The following is a 24,735-nucleotide window of genomic DNA, read 5'->3' on the forward strand; positions in this document are numbered from 1 at the left end:
TGAGATACAATATCAGTACCTAGAGTTACAGTAATCCCTAATCCAGATGCCTAGATGCCAGAGTAATAACACAATAACTAACATCCAGGACTATGCCTCCACTAGAGCCCACCAACCCTATCACAGCAGGCCCTGAGAATTACAACATAGCCGAAGCACAAGAAAAAGACCTCAAAACAGTCTTTATGAATATGATAGGGGTCCTTAAAGAGGAAATGAATCCTTTAAAGAAACATATGAAAACACAAACAAAGTGGAAGGAAAAAACTGAGGGAAATCTGAAGATGAAAATTTTAAGAATTTGAACAATAGCCTCAGAGGCAATTCTCACCAACAGAATACAAGGGTTAGAAAAGACAATCTCAAACATTGAAGACACAATTAAAAAAATGGATGCTTTGGTTGAAGAAAATGTTGAATCTAAAAAATATCCTGGCACAGACTACTCAGGAAATCTGGGACACCATGAAAAGACCAAATCTAAGAAAAATAGGAATAGAGGGAGAAAAAACACAGGTCAAAGGCACAAAAAACATTTTCAGCAAAAATCATAGAAGAAAATGTCCCTAAGAAGGAGATGCCTATCATAGTACAAGAAGCACACAGAACACCAAATACACTGGACCAGAACAGAAAGTCCCCTCAGCACACAGTAATCCAAACACTAAAAGTACAGAACAAAGACTATTATAAACTTCAAGAGAAAAAGACCAACTAACATATAAAGGTAGATGAATTAGAATAACACCTGACTTCTCAATGAGACTCTAAAACCTAGAAGGGCCTGTGCAGATGTTCTATAGACTTTAAGAGACAAAAGATGCCAGCCCAGACTACTATACCCAGTAAAATTTTCAATCACCATAGATGGAGAAAATAAAACATTCCATGACAAAATCAAATTTAAGCAATATCTATCTACAAATACAACCCTAAGAAAGGTACTAGAAAAAGCTCCAACCAAAAGAGGTTAACATACCAAGAAAATACAGCAAATAAATAATCAAAGATCAGCAAATCAAAAGAGGGAACATACACCCACATACCACCACCACCACCAATAACAAATAACATAAAATTTTAAAAAGAAGTTACTCATTGATAACTTTCCATATCAATAGTCTCTATTCATCAAGAAGAACATATAGTCTAACAGTATGGATACAAAGGGAAGGATCAATCCTTCTGCTATATCCAACAAACACACCTTAACTTTAAGGATAGATATCATCTCAGGGTAAAAGGTGTAGCCATTTTAACAATCTGACAAAATAGACTTTACACCAAAACTAATCAGAACAGATAGGGAAGGACGTACTTATCAACAACAACAACAAAAATCTAAGAGGACATTGCAATTATTAATACTTATGCATCAAATACAAGGGCACCCAAGTTCAGAAATATTACTAAAGCTTAAATTACAAATTGACTCTCACACACTGATAATGAGAGACTTCAATACCCAACTCTCAACAATAGACAGATCATCAAACAAAAACAGAGAAATGCTGGAGCTGAAGTTATAAACCAAATGGACATAACAGATTACAGAACATTTCCCTTAGATGTAAAAGAATATGCCTTCTCAGCATCTAATGGAACTTTCTCCAAACTTGAGCACATACTCAAAGACAAAACAAGTCTTAACATAATAAAATAGAAACAAAAAAATATAAATTCAACAAGTCAATGAAACAAAGATTTGGTTCTTAGGGAAAACTTAATATGATTGACAAACTCCTGGGCAAATTAGCTAAAAGGCAGAGCAAGAAGATATAAATTAACAAATATAGAAAGGCAAAGTGGGAAATAATGACAGACACTTAGGCAATCCAGAGAATCAGAAGAACATACTTTAAAAACTGTACTCGACCAAATTGGAAAATCTAAAAGAAATGGATAATTTTATTGATATATACCACTTACCAAAGTTAAATCAAGTTCAGATAAGCAGTTTAAACAGGTTTATAACCCCTAGTGAAATAGAACCAGTCATTAAAAGTCTTCCAGACTCCCCCAACCATCCCCTCCCAAAAGAGCTCAGGGCCAGATATTTTTAGTGCAGAATTCTACCAGACTTTCAAAAGAAGAGTCAATGCCAATACTCTTCAAATTATTACACTATTTTGTGTACAGAAGGAGCATTGTCCAGTTTATTTTATGAGGCCAGTTACCCTGCTGCCATAACCACATAAAGTTCCAAAAGGAAAGAGAATTACAGACCAATTCCCCTTATGAGCATAGATTCAAAAATTCTCAACAAACTACTTGCAAACCAAATCCAAGAACACATCAAAAAAGATCACCCACTATGATCCAGTAGGCTTCATCCCAGAGGTGCAGGGATGGTTCAACATACATAAACTGGTAAATAAAATCCACCATATAAACAAACTGAAAGATAAAAGCCACATGATCTTCTCATTAGATACAGAAAAGGCCTTTGACAAAATTCAACACTCTCCTTCATGATAAAAGTCCTGGAGAGATTAGGAATACAACAGGCATACCTCAACATAAATAAAGGCAGTTTACAGCAAGTGCATAGCCAACATCAACTTAAATGCATAGAAACTCAGAACAATTCCACTAAAATTAGTAACAAGGTTACATATTCTCTTTGTACCTACTCAATATATTACTCGAAGCCTTAGCCCAAACAATTAGACACCTAAAGGAGATCAAGGAAATACAACTTAGAAAAAAGGAAGTCATTTTTTATTTTTGTTTGCAGATGATATGGTAGTATACATAAGTGACCCTAAAAACTGGGACACTCCTGCAGCTGATAAAGACTTTCAGCAAATTAGCTGGATATAAAATTAACCCATAAATATCAATAGCCCTCTTATACATAAATGACAAATAGACTGAGAAAGAAATAAAAAGAACACCATATTTTACAATAGCCTCAAATATTACAAAATACCTTGGGGTAACTGTAACTAAGCAAAGAAAAGACTTGTTTGATAAAATCTTCAGTAGGGTGAAGAAAATATCGAAAGATGGAAGGATCTCCCATGATTGTGAATCAGTAGGAGTAACAGTAACAATGGCCATCCTGCCAAAAGCAATCTTCAGATTCAATGCTATCCCCATCAAAATTCCAATAGAATTCTTCACAGATCTTGAAAGGACTACTTTCAGCTTCATCATAAAGCCCAGGAATAGCTAAAATAATCCTGACCAATAAAAGAACTGTTAGTGTATCAGTTATACCTAACCCTAATTTCTAGTTATACTGCAATGCTATGGTAATAAAAACAGCATGCTATTGGCACAAAACCAGACAAGTTGATCAATGGAATTGAAGACTCAGACACAAACACACACATACATATGGACCCATGGTTTTAATAAAGAAACCAGAAATATACACTGGGAAAAGATAGCATCTTCAATAAATGATGCTGGTCAAGCTGGATGTTCACTTAAAGAAGAATGCATTTATCATTATGCATAAAATTCAACTGAAATTCATCAAAGATCTCAACATAAAACCAGATACACTGCACCTGACAGAAGAGAAAATGGGGACTATCCTTAAACTCATTGGCACAAAAAAGACTTTCTGAACAGAACACCATCTGCACAGGCACTAAGATCAACAATTAATAATGGGACCTCATGAAATTGAAAAGCTTCTGCATAACAAAGGACACCGTCATGCAAACAAAGTGATGTCCGACAAATGGAAAGAATTTTACAAACTACACATCATCTAGAGGGCTAATATTCAAAATATATTGAGAACTAAAAACAAACTAGATATCAAAACAAAAACAAAAACAACAACAACAAAAAAAACCAAAAAAACCCCAAATAACCCAAGTGTGATATTTCATTTTACCCAGGTCAAAATTGAAAAGCAAATCAGTAAAACCAACAGAGAAAGTAGGGAAAGAGGAACCTTATTTAGAACTGTTGGGATAGCCACTCTGGGAGAATGTTTGGAGAAGTCTCAAACTGCTGTAAATAGATCTATTATACAACTCCATTCAACCATCCCTTGGCATATGTCCAAAGGACTTGACATTCTACTCCTCGAAGACTTGGTCAGTCATGTTCATGGCTACTCTATTCACAACAGCTGGAAAATGGAAATACCCTAAATGTCATCAGCTGACAAATGGATATGGAAAATGTGGTGTATATACATGATGGAATACTATTCAGCTGTAAATAAAAATGAAATCTTGGAGTTTGCAGGTAAATATGTAGAACTAGAAAGATGATACTGAGTGACGTAACCTAGACCCAGAAAGACAAACACAAGCTCTCTCAAGTGTTTTTTCTAGATCTAAATATTCATGTGTCAGTATAGCTCTCTCCCTTTATCAAAGGAGCTTCTCTTCACAATGAAGATCATAAACAACAAAAACAAAGCTCCCACAACTTGCCAGAATATAGAAAACAACTGAGGGGTGGTTCAGTAAAAGATGGAGGGGAAAGATTTTAAGACGTATAGGACCAGGACATCTACTGTGAGACTGTATCTCTTACAAATCATAATGAAGTTAAACCCCTGATGTCTGAACAATGTAGCTGTCTAAACAAAACCTGAACAAGAATGTTGCCAATAGGCAATGCTAAAGTGGAATGGGTACCCATTCCTAAACAGAGAGTTATACGAATGACTGTTGAGAGAGGGGGACTAGTCTCTCCCAGAGATGAGCACCCAGTTGATTATTCCATATAAATGGTCTGCCTTGAAATCATAAATATACAAGCAATACTAAACGGATTTAGTGGTTGTATTTACATATTTATGCATATATGTAGTGATAACAACTATAGAAAAAGAGGGCATGGATTTGAGAAAGAGTGAAGGGGGAAGACTTGGGAGGAGTTGGCAGAAAAAAAAATGATGTTATTAAAATGTAAAGCAAAGAGGATCCAAGGGAGGTGGTGATCAAACAATTATCCAAAGCCATAAAGAGAAAATGGTATGTCTGCTCCAGATACAGAAGTTGAGAACCTCTACAATTCTCATCCAGTTAAGTCATATACTCTCATTCACATTCTGTTTAAAACAAGGTGTTTCCTGGGCTGCTGTCAAATTCCCTTAGTGGAGACAAGCTCTGTTGTTTCTGACAGCCATAGACTACTGCTGTTTATACACTATGATTCTAGTTTTCAGAGTTATAGATATTTATCTCACGGTTCACAACAGCTCTACAAGGTAGGATGGTATTTCATTGTACCCCACAAAGGAGGAAAACGGAAGGTCCAGGGATATGAACATTTTCCAATATTACATAGCTAGTATACAGGGTCCAAGAACTCCAAAATCTATGCTTTTATTCCCTTTAGGGTCTCTTGTTGGCCACTGTGTATGATACCAGACTGGCTGGCTTCTGGGAATTCTCCTATTGCTACCTCCTGCCTTACTGAAGAAGCAGCAGGATTGTAGACACACAGTATTGCAGCTGGCCTTTATGTGGGTCCTGGAAACCCAAATTCTGGTTTGCAGTTGCAGGTGCTTTATTGACAAAGCTGTCAGCCTAGGACAGAACTTTTTAACTGTGGCATGGTGACACAGGCCACACAGGCCACTTCTCAGGAAGTAGGGTGGGAAGATGTTAAGTTCAAACCAGTTCATGCTACGAAGCCTCAGAAAAGAAAATTTAGACAGATTCCTTCTCCTTATTCATAGTGAACTTGTAAGGAGGTAAAAAGCACACAGGGGAAAAACAGAACGGTAAGTATAGTTTGGGTGCCAGTGAGTCTGGGCTGAAGAACAGGAGAGTACTCACAGTCAGCCAACATTCACTGAACGGCTATTCTATGCTGCACCCCCAGCCCATGCATGCCGCACTACTACCCATTCGAATCAGATCAGATCACCTGCAGTTCCTGCAGCCGATGTACGGCCTCTATGATTTGTAGACATGGGACTCTGCCTGCAGTATCACCAATGGTCCCTTCTTAAACTCCATTTTCTTCAAAAACTCATTAAGTGCCATTCTCCCTGACCCTTCCATAAGTCACTTGCCACACAGCAGGTAGAATGATCTAGAAATATAATGTTAGATCCTAAGATCTTCAAAGGGCTCCTTGTTTCGAATAAAAACTAATAGCAGTAAGGAAACAACGCTAGTGGATTAAGAGGGTGGCTTACTTGGTAAAGTGCTGGCAGCACAGAGATGAGGGCCTGAGTTCAGGTTTCAGCACTCACATAAAAAGCCATGCACGGGGGCAAACACCTGTAACCCCAGCACTACAGAGGCAGAGACAGGAGGATCCCTCGGGCTTGCTGGCCAACAAATCTAGCTGAATAGGAAGCTCCAGGTTCAGTGAGACATCCTGCCTCAAAAACTAAGGTAAAGAGCAAGTGAAGAACACGTTCATCACTGACGTCTGACCTGCACACACACATGTACACATTGATAGAACCTTAAGCTCCCCACCTCTTCATTGCTGGGTGCATCTCCAGGGTGCTGTCCTCCCCCTGCCTGACGAGCTTTAACCATGCAGGTCTCCTTTCTACTTTGCAAGGACACCATGCTTGCTACTAACCTCAAGGTTTTGAAGGGGGCATTCCTAAACCTGGGATGGATGGCCAGCTCCTCTCTACAGCAGATCTCCCATCTGCTTCTCCAGCTATCGTTTCTAGCTGCCCCCTTCCCATCTATGTGTACGTACCATTATACTTCACTTGATGTCTGTGTAAGACAAGGGCATAATCTATAAATTACTTTCTGATTTTTAAAACTAGTTTCATTTGATCTCTGTTACTATGGGATCATGTGACACCTTGTGCCAGTTGACAACTGCATCACCTTCTGGTGTTCAAAGCAACAGAGACCCAGTCTATCTTATCAGAAAATCATGGGAACAAACTGTTTCAGATTTCAGTGTTTCTCACATGTTTTGAATATCTGCATAAATTTTTATCAGTTGGGCATCCAAATATGGTAATTGAAAATCAGAAATGCTCTAAAACTTGAAAGTTTTGGGTACGGTGTCAATGCTCAGAGATGTATTGCATCACTTGAGACATTCCCAGGTGGGAATATAATGTTGCATCATTGTGTTTCCCTGCTTGGCTCCTTTTCTCATACACTCACCGTTCTAGAACATGAGGGTGAGTATCACAAGGAGGCTGCATTCAGGAGCCTCATGATCTTAGCGGCACAGGAGTTAAACAAGAAGCAACAATAAATCGTTAGAAACAGACTGCCTCCTTTCTTTCCATTGGTGAACTCAGTACCTTGAATGAGGAAGCTGAGCTAAAGGCTAAGAAGTTGACCCTTTTGACACCATCTTGTAGTATGTCATTGTTGGCTGATTTGACATTCTTCCAACTGAAAAAGAAAATATTCTGCCTGAAGGTGGAGTCTAAACAATGGCTTGAACATACTTTGGTTTGATAACTACTGAATTACATATAATAAAAACAAATCATGTATGCCGAGTTGAAGCTATCTGGAGATGACATGGGAGAAGGCTCTTCCACACATGGGAGGCAGCTAGTATTCCTGCATGGTTGTGACAAGCCTGCTTGAACAGCCAATAGGCTGCTCCATAGGATGAAAGTTAGCAATCACAAGAAAGGAGAACTAGGAGAGAAATCTGGAGAAACAATAGCAAGAACACACAAAAGGGCCTCCTGGACTCTCGTTAAACATTTAAGTTTTTTGTTTTTTTGTTTTTTAAATTTTTATTCTAAGTTTGAAATGGATGATGAATGTTTGATGACTAATTTCATGGTGTATTTAATTCACAGACCAGTGAGTCCATAAAAAAAAGAGGGAGAAGACAAACATGTTATTTAATGAAAGCTAAAAGAATCAGGACAAGGTCTTGGCAATCCAGCTGGCGCTGGACTCTAGCCTGTGAGAAAGAGGAAAGGCTTCGTGTGAGCTCCCTTGCACACGGCTCCCAAGCAAAAGTGAAGAGCTCAGTTTGGCCCATTCACTAAGAGCAATAGAAGACTATGATGACAGATATGTAAATCAGTGCAAGATATAGAAATGAAGTCTACCATCATTTGCCTAAAAGTTACTGGAAGGTTTATCATTTAGTTCACTCAACCACCCTTCTCTCATTCAGTTTATCTGAAGTCCTACTGGTCCATCCTTCAGCCATCCAGTAATTATTCTTCACCCGCCCCTGAATGATTGGTGCTGGGAAATAGAGCTGAAACCACAGATAATCCTTTTATTCATGGTTTGTAGTACAATAGATTCCTCAAAACCCCCCTCATGTTGTAAAGTCTGAAAGAGTACAGTGCAGTTGAAAATCCTTACTGAAGTCCTGAGTTCATATCCTGGGGAAATCTGTATATCTCACATAAGAAACAAAGTCAAGAACCATCACCACCCCCGATTTCTCATCTATGAAACAAAACTAAGTACTGTCTTTCTTACAAGAGTCTAACAGCCATGGAAAGTGTAAGCAGCGCCAGGCCTGTGGCCATATTTGAAAATTAGCTTCTAGTCAACATTAAAGAATAGACTTATGTACAAAAATAGGCTGCAACCCACAACCTGTCTCAATTTTCCTCAATTCTGGCACTTTCTAACTTAGCATCTGAATGCCATTGACAATGGGTGAAGATTGCCTGGCTCCAAACCTTTTTGTATCTTGGTTTTGCCCTGGCCTGCTCTTAAGTGAAACCCTAAGGAGGAATTTTTGAAGTGGATCTGAATATTCCTCCTAGACTTCCTCTGTTGTGAAGAAGGGCTACGGGGAAACTTTGTGCCCATGTTCCAGAGCCACCTGACCAGGATAGACCCAGGTACTCCTGATCCAGTTACATTGTTATAAACTGTTTGACCTGACTCTCCAGGCCAGATATCTAGGAGTGGCTCAAAACCACCTCTTTTCCAGGGTGACTGTGGCTAGGAGATTGAAAACGAGACTCAAGGCTTTGTGGTTGGAAAATAATCACAGAAGCTGTGAGTAATTTTTTTCCAAAGGAAGAATTCTGAAAACATGAAATAAGAGAAGCATTCTAGTTTATCTGTGGCCCCTAAAACCACTGCCATTATGAAGAGAAGGTATGTCGTGACTGTGGAATGTCCTCTGAAGTCCAATTTAAAAAGATGAGAAGTTTCTGAAGTATCTTAAACTGAAGCCATCAGAATGTTCTGGATCTAAAACTCTATAGGATACAGATTTCAAAAATCTTTCTTCTCCACAATTGCTCTTCCCACCCCCAAGCACTCTAACTGAGCAGACTGGGGTTTCCAGGTGCTCTGCACCCCCAACCATCAGGACAGGACAAGAGGAGCTTCCTTTGCTGTCCACTCATCTTGATTTCTTGCAGCACAACTTCTCAGGGAAGAAACTAAGTAATTAAAAAATGGCCTTGAGAGGTCTGTCACGCTGACAAAGTGTGACTGATTCACATGCTTTGTGTTATTCTTGCTACAAAGTAGAAACATCCCAAGCAGCTTCTGGAAGAACCATTCTTGCCTCGTGCCGAGCTTGGGCTATGTGCCAAGTGCTCAACTGTGTTAGCAGCAACTGGGAGGGAAACAGAAAAGAACTAGAAACCATCCCAGATGCCCCTCCCCTTGTCTATACCCACCCAAGTCCCCACACCTGGGCCAGCAATTGCTGTTTTATTTTATTTTTAATTTTTCCCCAGTATAGACCAAGTAATTTCTTTAATCTTGTTTTTATCCCCTGATCCAGGTCTAGTTAACTTAACCTCTCCGGGACTCAGTTTTCTTACCTCTGAAAAAGGGATAACACCTATCTAGTATAGCAAGAATAGGACACAGAAGTGGTATTCTTGAAATACTCTACGAAGGTGGCTACTTTAGTTGCTTTAGTGACTTCTTAGGCTATTTTCCTATTTCTTCTCTAAATACATTATTTATACAACAGTAATAGTGAACTTTATAAACCAAGTGGCAGCTCACACCACTCCTTAGCTTGAAACCCTCCCATGACTTTCTAGTACGTTTAGGAGAAACGCCAATCTCATCCCCTGACTGGTGAGATTCTTTTGCTCAGTGGGCTATTGCTTCTTGTCTGGGTTCTTCTAGCATGTGAAGGGTGGGGCTCCTTTGAGACTCTGAGTCTTTGGAAACACTCCTTTTCTGGGCATGTTCTTTTCCTAGATCTTTCTATGAGTAGAATGGGGTCTTGCTCTGATGTTAAGCCAAATGTCACCATCTCTAGGCCTTTCTTGGCCATTCTGAGCCTCTTTTGGCCCTCTCAATTCCCAGCTTTATGCTCCCTAAAAGCTTTCTCTATGGCTGTTTCAGAGAAGGGCTGTGGGTAAATTCGGCTGTTCTCAGCACTACCATTATCATTATTTTTTTACCTCCTGACTCTATGTAAGTCCCCCGCCCTCACTTCCACTGCACCAACCATTCCCTGTTCCTAGTGCAGAATGCCCTAGACACAGTCAAATAGTCTTCCAGCCCTTGAAGGCTTTGTGTTTCACATGAGGTAAGCATACCAAAAGCGTAAATACAAAAGTCTGTTTCAAAACACCAAGTATGAAAGAGATCAGCTACATGACTTGAAATAAGTTGATACCAGTGTTTTAAAACTTTTGTGAACTAAAAGACATCAAAAGAGTTCTCTTAGCGGTTCAGTGGTTAAGAGTACATACTGCTCTTCCAGAGGACTGAGGCCAGTGTCCATCCACCGTATCAGCAGCTTACAACCAACTCCAGGGTGGTCTGACACCTCTGGCTTCAGAGGGTATCTGTACACTATGGCACATACACATCCACAGAAACATACTTATACAGAATAAATATAATAAAAATATTTTAAGTTTTCTTGCGAGGTAGAGGCAAAGTGATTATACACTGAAGCTTGGTCTGGTAGAAGGACTGTCTCCAAAACACAAATACACACACACACACACACACACACACACACGATTCAAATGGTAGACTTCTATGAACACACTTGCAGGCTCTTCTGAGGACCCATATGTGAACATTTTTTTTCTGCTTCTAAAGTAAATAGCCTCTCTATTCCCTCTCATCTAACACAGATATTCCCTGAATCAGGATTACCCTCTGCCACTTTTTAATGGGAGAAAGTCATCTTTATAGCTCATGAATAAAACATTAACCAACTCTGCTAAGTACTGACAGAAACCTAAAGCTAACAGCTACCCAGGGACCAACCTGCTTTGTTCACACAAACTGCTGATTCAAGAGGGATGCCAGCCAGATTGGTCTGCATGAAAGAGTGATAGGAAGGAACATCATCTAAAGACCTCCATCACTGTTGGGAGCTAATGAGATATTAATATTTCAGAAACAACAAGGATGGTGAGGTCAAGTGTGGAAGAAGTAGTTAGCCAAGACTCACTGGGCATCATCTGTGTCCTGCTTGGTATATACACACTGGTCTCCATAACACAATGAATGCAGTACTGTCATGTGTCTATTTGCAGTTGTGAATGTCAAAGCTCTGGCATGGCACTTTTCTCAACTGTGGAGGAGGGACTTGACCTTATATTGCTCTGACTCCGGAAGCACTTGTGTTATACAGCATTGTTTCTCAGGTTTAACACAGGAAAGAGGTACCAAAAGAAAGATGGCTGCCTTCGATGGCACTGGGTTCTTAGCAAAACAATTACAGTGTGTTTTCCACGCCCTCCAATACAGCAAAAATACAAAACCTTCATCAATAAAGACTGAAGACAAGAAGTGTTTTTACTTAGAGAAAACTGTCATTCTGTGCTTTAAGCACTGTCCTGAGAAGAGGGATTAAAGCTCCTGTCTATTTCACATAAGAATCAACTTTAGATGGTATAAATGGCTGAAATTTGGGGTATGGAGGCCAATTTTCCCCCAGAGTAATTTGAAGGACTTAAGGAGTGCTCAGTATACCGAATGTGCTGGAGAAATACGTGGTAAATGAATTAAAATCTGATCTAAGAAAGAAAAACAGGTAGTGAGTATTTCAGCTACTGAGTTCTCCAGTGATAGATGTTTAGGAAATAGGGTTCTGCATTATTCTTATCCTTGGGGCTGTTATGTAATAGCTAAGTAAGCTACTCTCCCACGTGCCATAATAAACATGTCCCAACCCTCATCTCGTTTGACCACTGTATAAGAGCAGAACAAGTTTGCAGAGGTTAAAGCATGCTCAGTATCCCAAACATTAAGTGGTAGTGCTGGAATTCAAAATCTGGGCTCTCATTAATTTCATTCCTGGCTATACCAGGAAATTTCAAGGTATTTTTCCCATTAGGATAAATTTATACCTAAATCTAATATCTGTATCAAAGGTTAGCACTTGAACAAGGGAGATATTCTTCTCTAGCAAGCACCAGTTTCCATGGAAATTGTATCTAAGGGTTTTGGGCATTATGACAGTTATGTGTTCAAGCTACATCTGATCTGTCACTTACAAGACAAAGTCCAAACTGCTTAGCATGGTATTTAATATACAGTGGCCTGCCCCCTAGTATCTATGGGGAATTGCTTCTGGTATCCATGCAAACAAGAAAGGCTGCAGATGCCCACGTTGCTTTATAAAATGCTTAGTATGTACATAGAACCTGTACGCCCTCCCACACACTTACCTCACCTCTCGCTGATTAGCATGCCTAGTGCAGCTCCAACGCTGGGCAAATAACTGTTGTACCAGATGCTCAGAGAACGAGGACAAGAGCTGTCTTTAGATGCTCAGCAGACAGAATTTTTTTTTTCCAAATGTTTTTTCACCTAAGGTTTTCTTTTTTTTTTTTTGAATCTATAGATCAGAACCCAGAGGTACAGATGGCTGATTGTATTTTATAATTGGAACATATCAATTATTTTTTCATATCAGGATGGTTTTTGTCTGTTTATTCCTCTTTATTACTGCCTATATTCAACACATTTTTTTCATTTTGTTTTTTTTTTTTTGGTTAGATTTTTTTTTCATTTTTTTGAAACAGGGTCTCACTATGTAGCCCAGGCTGTCTCTGAATGAGTGTCAATTCTCCTGCCTCAGCCTTCTTAGTGTTTAGATTACAAGCATGTGCTATCATACCTAATTGTATTTCCATCTTGGCTGTTCATCAAGCCATCCATCTGTCAATATGTCTAGGATGTGGTTAGTCCCAGGAGGACCACCCTGCTATATCTCTATCTTACAGTGTCATGAAAGAGAATGAAAGGTAGACCTACCTACCTCCTGCTTATTGTGTAGGCTATTCTTCAAATTAGTTCCTCTTCCATGAAGCTCCCTGAGTCACATGGCCCTTTTTAATCTCCTTTGCCTTTCATTCTTATCATATGTGCCTGTATCACAACTCACATATAACAAAGTCCCAGTTCAGGGGGAGTTGTGTTCTAGAGCCAGTGTGACAGGGCAGAATAGTCAAAACTGCCTTCACAAAGCCTATAGGAAGATAGTGTCACACAGGAAACACTCTCCCAATGGGCTCCTCACAGCTCTGAGTGTGAAAGGACTTGTTGTTGCTATGGCTAGAATGCCAGAGAACTCTTCATTTAGTGTCAATATGTCCAGTATAGTTACACACATCCTGAGATGTTTCCAGAATGACAGCCATGAGACCTGGCTGACTCAGCACTGCAGGAGTTCACTGCCACCTCAGCTGTCACTCTGGGCCTGTGACCACCATGGCTAGAGCCATCTACACCATTGTCTCTTTCACATAATTGTATGTAGAATGCAGCTGCACTGGCCCATCTCTCAAATGGACATTCAACTAGAACTTTCTGGAGCAGATGAACTATGTCGAGCACAACCCAGGCAGAGCCTGGTTGAACAGGGCCACCTCCACAATCCCTGGGTGTACAAAATGGTTCACAATGCTCCTGCCTGTGCCACAGTCCACTTTTATACTGTCCACATTCTGATTTCATTCAACACTCTTGTTCCACAAACAAGACTGATTATGACACACACCCTGTCTCCTTCTGTAGCATTTCTTCACTATCATTATATCGAGCAAACATTTATCCTCAACACTCCACTCAAGTGTGTCCTTGTGACTGATGGATTGATCAGACCAACATCTCTATTATCACCCTCCCTCCAATCCTCATCCTTTGGCATGTGAGTCTTCAGTGGTCCTCCAGTCTGACTCTGGACTTGGCCAGTGAGGTGCTTTGAGCAATTTATTCTCAGTGAAAGAGACCTGGGCAAAGGCTGGGAAAATGTGAGTGTCCACACTACCATCTTGCTTGTCTGCTGCCACCAAGAGGAAAACGTTTCTGTCTTATGATGAGTCAGTGCTAAGTACACAGTCCTAGAAGCAATTCACCATCAGCCAGCTTCCAGAGCTGCAGACATGAGCAACTCCAGCCAGCATCACTAATGGTCTGCAAACACATGAGTTAGTCTGGAGGCCATAACGGCTGTCCCCAAGGACTTGCTCTACGAAAACTCTGCTTTTGCTAAGGATTACTAATGTTGCAATGGAGGAGTACTTCTCTAAAGATTTCCTGGTCCCTACTGAGGAAAAAGTGGCTGTTCTTTCGCTGGTACAGCCTCTGGTACATATGCTGCCTCTATTACAGACAGCGTGCTATAGCACTGTGAACATCTGATAGCTGAGTCGCAATAGGCTTGTGTTTGTTTGTTCACTTCTCCTCCTAAGACTGTCCTTGCCAAGAACATCTCTGGGATGGAGTGAGGCTTAGTCAAAATGGTTTGGGCACATCAAGACAGGAATCATGGCCCTGGAGAGTAGAGCATTTCTGAGACCATAAAATGAGGGCTGCGGAAGCAACTTTGCAGTTCCCAAGCAAAAGAGCAAACACACAAAAACTAGGCAGCCAAGGCCAGGCCACTTCGGAGGGCTCAAGAGATTATTTGGCTAAGTGAATTAATGACCTGACTCCTCCATAGTGAGATTCTCAGGAGGGGGCACCAGAAACATCTTTTATCCCATTTCCAACTCCTAATACCAGAGCTGCCTTTTATCTGATTTATAACTAAGAAGGTCATTGTTTTAATATATTAACTCCACTTGTACAATGAAGAAATACCAAGTACATCAGAGGATGAGGTTTGCAACTTAACATCAGCACAGAAGTTAAATCCATCCTACTTTACTTAAAACCAGGAGTTTCCTATTTGCTTTGTAAGTCTGTTCTTTCTGCAGCCTTTCTAGGGGATATGCATAGTGGTTTTGAGCATCTTGCCTGTGCTGAGAAGGCCCATGAGTCCTCCCAGCAGGCTGCACTCTTCCACAGGAGAGGAACAGGTACTCACCTGTCTGGAGGCAGGGGGCCATCCTTCATTGTCACTGCAAGAACAAGAGGCAGAGGAAAAGGTGTTGGTAGCAGTCTGGTTAAAGTGAATGATGCTCCCACCCTGATATCCAGAGGACTGCCTATCTCTAAACAGCAGAACATCCCGATATATTCTGGTGTTATTTCTGGGCACTTTGACCTCCATAAGGATGGGAACCCATGTGTGGGTTTAATCTCTTAATTGCTTTTTTTACCACATGGACTGGCAGAGAGAACTACTCACCCTGTGTTCTAGATGACACTCAGATCCACTGAGCATGTGCGGTGTGCCAAGCACGGTCAAAGTACTTTCTCACAATAATTCCACAAGATTAGAGGTACCACAGCCCCTGCTTCACAGGACAGGAAATGAGACTCACTGACTACCATGCTCAACCTGAAATGGCTGCTGGTAAGAAGCTGAGATCCACAAAGCGTGTTTTATCCCAAGAGACTTAGTGTTTTGTTTCTAGACAGTCATCTTCCCTTTTGTGGCAATAGTCTGAAGCCTGAGATCTTTAATAGTTATAAAAAATCATAGCCAGGCATGGTGGCAGACACCTTTAATCCTAGCACAAAGGAAGCAGACATCTGAGTTCAGAGACAGCCTGGGCTACACAGAAAAATACTGTCTCATAAACAAGGTGGGGTAGGGGTGTGTGTGGGGGGGTGGGGAATCACAGTCTTCTCTGGCAAGGAGCTGCCCCATTACCAGTACACACTTATGAAAGCTCTGTCTCTGCATTTAGACTTTTCTTACAAGGTAAAGCTGACGGTGACCTGTAGTGCAGGTTCTTAATGTGCACATGGTTTCCTGTGCCAGCATGCCACTACCTGCTCAAAAGGAAAGTGTTCAGTCTCCCTTGGGATGACAAGCTCTAAGAATGAGGTTTTTTTAAACTCAGGTGATTCTGATGCTGGGTTCATTATGAGAGCCACTGAGCGTAGTGGTTAAAGTCATCTGTAACCTTGTGTTTTTCCATATGACCTCTTGGTTTCCAGAAATAACAACTCTGAGATTGAACTATGTATGGATAAATGCGTAGGCCAAAAGCTTGGGTCTGCTCCCCAACTAGCTCATAACTTAGTTATCCATGTATTCTACTCTATGAGCGCACAGGGCTAGTTACCTTTCCTCAGGTTCATGTGACTATCTCCATGAGCATTCTGGGGCAAATCTCCTGAGTCTGACTATTTCTCAGAATCCCACCCCTTCTTGCTCTCTCTGCCAGAATTCTCACCTCCTAGTTCCTGCCTCAACCTATTGGCCAGAGGCTTTTTTATTGACAGGTGATGTTTCCATACATCATGTAAAGATTTTTTCTACATCTGAGTTAGGGAAATTCAACTATGAGGATGCCTAAAGCAGACAAATGAACAATCAAAGCCTGTATTAGCTCTGCTACCACACCATCTGCTGGCACCGACAGCATGGTAAAACAAACGCTCACACATCACCCACTACACAGAGCCTCGAAGTGTGCATCCCCCCTTGCTCATTGGAGGAACAAGAAAAGGTGTTTAAGAAATCAGGGCGATGACACTGGGGTAAGAATGGAAAGGAACAGAGCTGTTCCTTTAAATAGCTGAGGAAGAGACAAAAGAACACAGAAAAATGTCTTCCAAGCATGCTTTACAGCCCACAGAGGATACACGTCATGGGGGTGTGAGGGGACCAGAAAATAAGTCAGGTTAACCTGACATGGACTCTCCCCCCTTCCTCCTCTTCCTCCTTCACTGGCTGTTTACAGCACAGGCTGTTCAGTGCACACAAAGGTTCGCTGCTTCCTAACTTGAAGACTTTTCATTTTCTTCCTCTTGGCCAGAGTCCCAGTGATGCAATGTAGTTCTCTTGGGGGAAGTGGACTGGCTCAGGTGCGATACAGGGCCAATCCCTACACATGTGTCATTTCATGGGCAAGCTGCCACAGTCCGCGTGTGCAAACAGCAGTAAAAATGTCCAGCCCCTTGGAGGAGAAGTTTGCTATGTGTGAGGGGGGAGGGATTGAAATGGAAAGGATATGTGGTCCAGGCACCTATGACTCTAGCTGGTCAGAGTGGGCCCTGTGTATCTTCTTACCTTCTTTCGGAGTCTTGGAGACAGCAGCTGGCTGCCTGTGGAAGGCATAGAGGTTCACGAATGGGGGCTTTGAGGGCTTCAGGGGAGGTAGACCGAGGGTCTCAATGGAAGGCAGTGGCTTTGTTTTGGGAAACTGGCGATGCCTGTTCTCTGGCTTTTCTAAGTACAAATAGGAAAACATGTAAAGTATTATTTACATTTGTGGGTAAAACTGACCAGCTTGCTGGCCCCTTGACTAGTCTCTATGCAGCCATGAGAACACACTGACCCCAACACATACCAGCTTACGTTACTGTCTAGTTGATCTTCAGTGTGGCCCAGTCACTGATCTGCTATTTCAGCACAGTTTGGATTCACACTTCCAGATTCCTTTCTCAGCAAGCGGCACTGCCCCGCTTCCCAACCTTTAGCACACACATCTTCCACTCACGCCACTGGTGCCTCAGAGATCCACCACTGACTTTAAAAGCTTTCTATGAGTCTTTCATATCCGAGACTCTGTGCATTTTTCTCCTTACTGTCGTATGCTGATTACTTTCGTACTAATTGCCACTTCTTATTTTAAGGCTGGACTCCAGTGACAGATCCCCTAAACAGTCTTGAGTTTTCCTGGAATCAAGGGTAGGACTAACCCTGCCTCTAGTCTGCATGCTCTACTGTATTGCTCAGGTTGTTGCTGCTTGAGGGGGAAACCAAGAATTTAATTAGTAAGTGCTTGGTGGTTAGTGGTTTTCTGTAGGACTCTGTGACACTACTGTCCTAGCTTGAAGCTCAGGGCCTACGTTGGGGGAAGGACTGTGATTACTCACTGAGAAGACTCCTAAAGGACTGGCTGAGCAAGTAGCATAGGCCTATGAAGCAGATCTCTGAATTGATCTAGAAATTAATCGCTGAATTTCTAGGGCCCTGACTTCAAGGTTTTTAGAATATATGAGTTCAGTGTCTTAGAATTTTCTAAATAGTCCCAATGGTGTGCATTTCTGTTTTCTATATTCATGAATACAACTTGAACATTCCATTATTATATGTAAAAATCATATGTGATTTCTCTTGGCAGAAAAGGACACAAATAGGGCACCTTCATTCTTGGCTAACACAATACAGTAATTGTTTATATAGGCCATCCACGCTAAGAGTAAACAAGTAGACTGGGTTGCCCATGTGTCTCTGGGAAGGTTATGTCCTTTGCAAGCTAAGAAGCAAGGGAATGCTTCCTTCTTGCCTTTCCACTAGAAGTCATTGCTCCAGAAGCTCACAGCCAAAATATCCTCTCTTTAGGAGTCAGCTGTAAGTTTGCTGTAATGTTGGAAATTTTAGTCCTAATCATACCTAGGAGGAGACATAGTGAAAATGAAATATTACTAACTAGGTTCTTGGTTTTCCCCCACCCCCAGCATTGTGTTAAGTTAATTTACATGGTTATCTCATTAAACTCTGTTCATAATTTCCTCTGAAGATGATCTAGTCTTTGCTTTTGTCCATAAACTTTTCTTTCCATTCATCTTATTCCCCATCCTTCTTCAGTACCCACTTTACTGTATTCTAGGTGTTACTGTGGGACCTAGAGCTAGAACCAGGAACAGAAACATAGTTCCTCTTCAGGAATTTTCATTATCATAAGAGGAGATTAATAATAAAGAAGGAACAAACAAAGAAGAGAGTTCTGGAGGTCTTCTTGGCATGTGAGTTAGGGGAAGAGAAGTCAGAGATGCAAGGATTAATGTGCAACAGCATTGTTAAAATTATAGTAAGTACTAAAGTTTCTAAAGTACTAAGTAAAAGGAAAAGTCATAGGATTATATGTAGCTCACTCATTATCCATCAAGCCAACTGACCATTCAGATACCACCTACTCACCTACTCATCCAGCCACTCACCTATTCACCCATCCATCCATTCACCCATCCATCCATCCATCCATCCATCCACCCACCCACCCATCCATCCATCCATCCATCCACTCATCCATCTATCCATCCATCCATCCATCCATCCATCCATCCATCCATCCATCCAATCACTAAATATTTGTTGAAGATTTCATCAACCTGATCTTCTTTTGCAGGGGTAAGTTGGTGAGGAAGGTAAGTTTTATCCTCTAAAAACTTCCTTCTTATAAAGGCAGACAACTGTATGGCAGTTTCCTGGACTGAGGCAAGTGACCTGAGAAAAATCAAAGAACTGCCCAAAGCCTAAGTGTAACAGGGACAGCAGAGATGATTTAAACAGCATCCGTCTGCTCAGAGCAGAGGACACAACAGCAGAGACTACAGAGGAGGAAAACATCACCTGGCCATCAAGAAGCTGGTAGGAGAATTTTCCTGATAGATGATTGACAATGCTCCGACCTGAGGTGGAGCTAACTAACATCTTATGTCTAAAGACTGAGCAGGTAAGGATAAGAGACAAGAAGGACAGAGAAGCAGGCAAGCACCACGATGTGAGGCACTGTTGCAAGGTTGAACAGATTTTTGAGCAGTAGTGTGATGTGGTCTGATTCATGTTATTTTAGAGGATCACTGTGTCTGTGGGGAGGAACACAGAATACAAGGGTGGAACCCTGTGGAAGTGGTGAGACCAGCTAGCAATGGCCCCATAAGAGAAAGGTATGGCAGAGACTACAGCCCGGAGCAGAGACAGCAGTTGAGGGGTTCTGAATATACTTTAAGGTAGAGTCAAAGAACCAGTTGACAGATTCAATGCAAAGAATAAGAAGGACAGAAGACTGGAGTATCCCTCTTGGGTTACTATCCTGAAAAAAAAAAAGATGAGTTCTGTGCTGTGTTTTCCACACAGAGAAGGCTGGTGCTGAATTTGATTCACAGAATATAGTGAGCTTTAAGAAGCTTATAAATCACCCACAGTTCACAGCTTGTGGAGGTAGAGCTGAGATTCAAGTCCAGGCTCAGCCAAACTCTGCCACAGTGTAATTCAGAATGAAACGCTTATTCAAACCGAGGACTACACTTTGACAGGCTGACCACAGCCATGCACTGTTTTTATTGCACAGACCACATACACTTCAAGTCTGCAGGCTTGGGATGATAATGGTCTCACTCCCAGTACCAAGGAGACTCAGTTTCTTACCTGGAACCAGGCTGTCAAGTTCACACTCATAAACAGGTTGGCATGGGTTGCTCTTGCGGCTCCCCTCAGTGCTAGGGCTTTCTGTGCTCTTCCTGCTGTACCGAGGAAGAGATAAACTGGGGGCTTTGGAGGCCATGGGTGATTTTCTCTGGATCATCAAATGGCTCTGGGGAGGAAGGGTCTGGACTCCTGTTGCCTTCAGGCTCTTCTCTGGCTTTCCTTGAGCAAGTTCCATGGTTTTCTGCCCTTCAAGATGGAAGGTCTTAATCCCACCATTGGTAAGGAGTGGAGCTGGGGACATTTCATTGTTCTGAGAGGAAACTTTCTCCCAGTTCCAAAGCTTGTATCTGAAGCTGCTGAGGGCCGTTCCTTTCTCCTCATTAGATGTCTCAGCTCTTGATTTACTCACATCCAATGGCATGCCAGCTTTCTGGAAATTTCTTTCAGGAAACACAGTAGATTTTTCTGGAGGTCCCGAGGAACTTGAACTCTCCTGAATTTCATCTCTCTGAGCTGACGTCACTTTCTGGTTTTTAAAAGGCAGAGATACTCCAGTGGAAGAAAAAGGCAGAGTTCGGTGGTGGTGGGATGAGAGGTACTTCCTATTAGCCAGATGCTGAGCCAGCTGTGTGTATCCTCTATCATCCTTTCGAGAAACACCAGCTGGAGACTTAATAGGTCTCAAAAGAGGTGTAGCATTAAGATTTTGAAATTTGTCTCGAAGTTCCTTGAAGTTTCTTACCCCTTCCTAAAGCATAAAGAAGAACAAAAGAATCTAGTTACCCTGGGGAAACATCCAGCATGACTAGCTGGCTTCATTGTACCTGTTAAATGTCTCCCATGGCTGATGTGACATTGTTGTTCCCCAGGTGAGCCACGTTAGCCTGTGCTGCTGCTGTCTATGTGAGATGAGTGTATGATTTTCTCTCTCTTAAATTTGGCTATATTGCGTATTCTCATGGCATGGGAGGACCAAGTAGAGACAATAATAGCAATTGATCATAAACCTTTTGGGTGTTTTGTGAAGACAGGATCTCACTATGTAGCCCTGCTGGCCTGAAACTCTGTGAGAACCAGGATCACAGAGGTCCATTTGCCTCTGCCTCCAGAGTGCTGGGATTAAAAGCACACATTACTATGTCTAGCTGATAAATTTTTAGATGGCTTTTTTCTTTAAAAAAAATTAGTTAAAATATTCTATGGTGTAGAACAACTGTCTTCATAATATAGTCTCTGTTTGCTCAAAAGATAATGAAATTTTCTCTCCTCATAACACAATTAAAAGATGACCAGTCTTTTACTAGAGTGGTTTACAATTGACCTGAAGACCTTGCCCTGCTCGCCATTCTGGCCTACTTGTACACTCCCATCTTCATGTCATGTTTCCTTTCACTTCCTGAATGATTTCAAGCTCATTCTCCATCGAGACTGCCTCTAGGAAGAACAGGTAGGACCAGCTGCTTCACCGCTTCCCTGATGCACTTATAACTCTTTATAACTTGGCTGTTGAAATTTCAGTGTGTTAAGAGAAAACTTGAGAAGGCTTATGTCTAAGTTCTGACTCTGCCTTCTCTCATCCAGGCAAACACGATGTGCAGCCTTGTCTTAATGTCACATGTAGTTGCTTAATATTACAAACACTAGAAGGATTGGAGTTACTACATAGAAAGTGTCCAGTACGGGGCCCAGCACATAGTAGGGCTGTGATAAATAAAAGCTACAGGAGGCTAGACAATATTCTTGTGTTAGTGGGTTCTCTTTGGAGAACAGGTCAAACTGAGCATATGAAAAGCTACCATACCATTTGGTAACGGTGGCTCAGGTCTAGGGCAGAGAGAAGGTAGGAGTTGGGGACAGTGAGGGAGTGTCCAGGACTACATAGTGAGTTGGCCGTTCATCTAGCCAAATAAGGTTGATTCTTTTTCTATTGTTCCCATTTCTCCTCTTAAAGCTCATTTCTTTTTGTAAGTGCATCCTGGCATCTGCCTGCATGGGAGTAGGAGGACATTTAACAGAATCATTTCAAAAAGTAAGAGCCATTTTCTTCTCCTGATCATGTTTTCTTTTCCTTTTCTTTCTTTTCCTCTTCCCTCCCTCCCTCCCTCCCTCCCTCCCTCCCTCCCTCCCTCCCTCCCTCCCTTTTTAAATTGCATGCCTTGGCAGTGACTTTGGATTTTCCCAGCTGCAGGAACTCGGTGTGACCTTTCCTCACCGTGTTTACAGTTGACTCACACCTGCCCTCTGAGGGTTTAGGAAGGGAGGGAAGTTGACAAGCAGCAAGAAGCAGGTGGCCATAAGCTGGATTTCACACCATATTCATTGCTCCTTTTCTTCCCCTCGCTCCCACTACATACCTCCACCCCAGCACTTGCTTATAGATCTTTCTCCAAATCTCCAATGCTCCGTTCCTTACACTTTAGTCAACAGACCAGCTAAATCATCTACGTGTCCTCTCTCCTGATGTGGAAGAAGCCTGTTTTGGGAGTGAAGTCAGGGATCCTGAGTGTGATGTCTCAGGTTAGCCCTTTTCCAGCCAGGTACCTTATAAGATCCTTTTTATGACTCTAACCTATTTTCTTTACTATAGAGAAGTTACTTGCTCAGATGAGACAGAAGGATCAGGAGTTCAGGGCCAGTCTGGGCTACTCAACGAGACCTGTTCTCATAAATCGTATAGGCAGGTGTGTGTGTGTGGGGAGGGGTAGGGATAGAAATGTACTTCTCATAACAGTTCAGGATCAAATAAGATAATAGATGTACATACTTCATGGTAAATACATATTCACATAACATGCATAACCTTAGCTACTGAAAGATTTCAGTTTAGCACCATGAGAAGGATTGGCATTGTTGTGCAACCGATTTCCAGTATTCTTCATCTTACAAATGAGAGTCTATATCCCTCAAACAATAGTTCTATGTTTCCTTCCCAGATCACTTTCTGACTCTGAGTCTAGCTCTTCTGGGTATTTAAACAAATGGAAAAATACACAGCATTTGTCTAGTTATTTAACTTAGTATGGTTAAATGACTGGTTATTTAAATTAGTGCTGTACCCTTAAGGTTTAGCCATGATGTAGTGTTTAAATTTCCTATCTTCTAGCCAGGCAAGCTGGCTCACACTTGGTGGGTCAAAGCAGGAGGGTCCTCTCTCAAGGCTAGTGGGGGGGTCATATACCTAGGTTCTTTGCATACTTTAGTTACTGGGCATTAGGCTTCTCTAAAACTCTGTGTACAAATGTTGTTTTGATGTCCTGCTTTCAATTCTCATGGGTGTATTCCCAGATATTGAATCCCTGGATCATATGGCAATTCTGTTTTGAAGCTGTTAGGAACCTCTATACTGGTTTCCATGGCAATCATATCATTTAACATTCCTACCAATAGTACACAAGGATTCTTATTTATTAACATACTCACCAGCTCTACTTCTCCTTTTTTTTTTTTTTTTTTTTTTTTTTTGCATGTTGACCATCCAAATGGGTGTGAACTAGCCAGTGGTTAATGGTTTTGAAGTAATGTAATAATAGTTTTTTTTCTTTACTATCTGGAGCCGTGTGAACTAAAAAGCTATTACTTAGTAGAATTTAATCTCTGTAGAAATGATTTTGCAAAAGTTAGGAAACAGAATTGTGCATTTGATAAACTTTAAGCCACGGGCCTGTGCCAAGACCACTGCTTTAAGGTGGGGCAAACCTGATTTTGCTTGGCTCATTTCCTCTTCCAATAAATGTCCATTGAGTGCCTACACTATGTGGACAAGATAGTTTTCAACACTGAAAGGCTCTTCTCTTGGATATTGTAGTCTAATATTAGGGAGACATAGCCTGCAAGCATAACATACAAGAAAAGGTTAGACGAAGGAACTAGATGGAGAACTGAGTTGGCACAATGCAGTGTGTGCCTGATCTTCAAAGGTACCACAGAGAGGTCAGTCACTGTTTCACTCAGCCATGTACGAGAATGAGTGTCTGCCTTGCACGTCCCCAAAGCCTCTTCCAGCACTGCACTGTTTTCTTCTTCTTGGTATGCATGGGAAATAGGTGTGCTTTGGGCTTTACAGTTTATCACCCTCTGAGAACTCAGAGTTGAGGGCGTGAGGTACCATGATGGGGATGGGCTGGGAGCTGACAGTGGTTTAAAGCCTTCTGGCCAAAACCACAGTTCATTTTTATGGGTCCCCCATCCTCAAGATCTTGTCTTCAGCAAGTGTCCTCTGTCTTCTTGCTCTTGCTACTGCCTCAAAGCCTTTCTCATTATTTTCAAATGATTTCTTTGTGGTCTCTTTTGCTTTGACTCTGGGCTCTTCTAATCCTTCATTTACCCAGCTGTTAGACAAATCTGTTTAACAACACAAATCTGATCATGTAAGTCCCTCACATGCTG

At 41.5% G+C, this 24,735-nt stretch overlaps 1 protein-coding gene across 3 annotated transcripts in view; it reads right to left on the reverse strand.

The window, feature by feature from the left end:
- The window catches only part of Fyb2 (FYN binding protein 2), a 106,721-nt gene that overhangs the window by 53,764 nt on the left and 28,222 nt on the right, over positions 1-24,735 (reverse strand). For all 3 annotated transcript variants that reach the window (XM_028786406.1, XM_028786396.1, XM_028786386.1), the window contains exons 2-4: positions 20,350-21,097; positions 17,263-17,421; positions 15,163-15,196 (exon numbers count right to left, since the gene is read on the reverse strand). In XM_028786406.1, coding sequence (XP_028642239.1) covers positions 15,163-15,196; positions 17,263-17,421; positions 20,350-21,097 — 941 coding nt within the window. The remainder of the gene's footprint in view (positions 1-15,162; positions 15,197-17,262; positions 17,422-20,349; positions 21,098-24,735) is intronic.

Source organism: Grammomys surdaster, unplaced genomic scaffold, assembly GCF_004785775.1.
Source record: "Grammomys surdaster isolate TR1022 unplaced genomic scaffold, NIH_TR_1.0 100, whole genome shotgun sequence".
NCBI lineage: Eukaryota > Metazoa > Chordata > Mammalia > Rodentia > Muridae > Grammomys > Grammomys surdaster.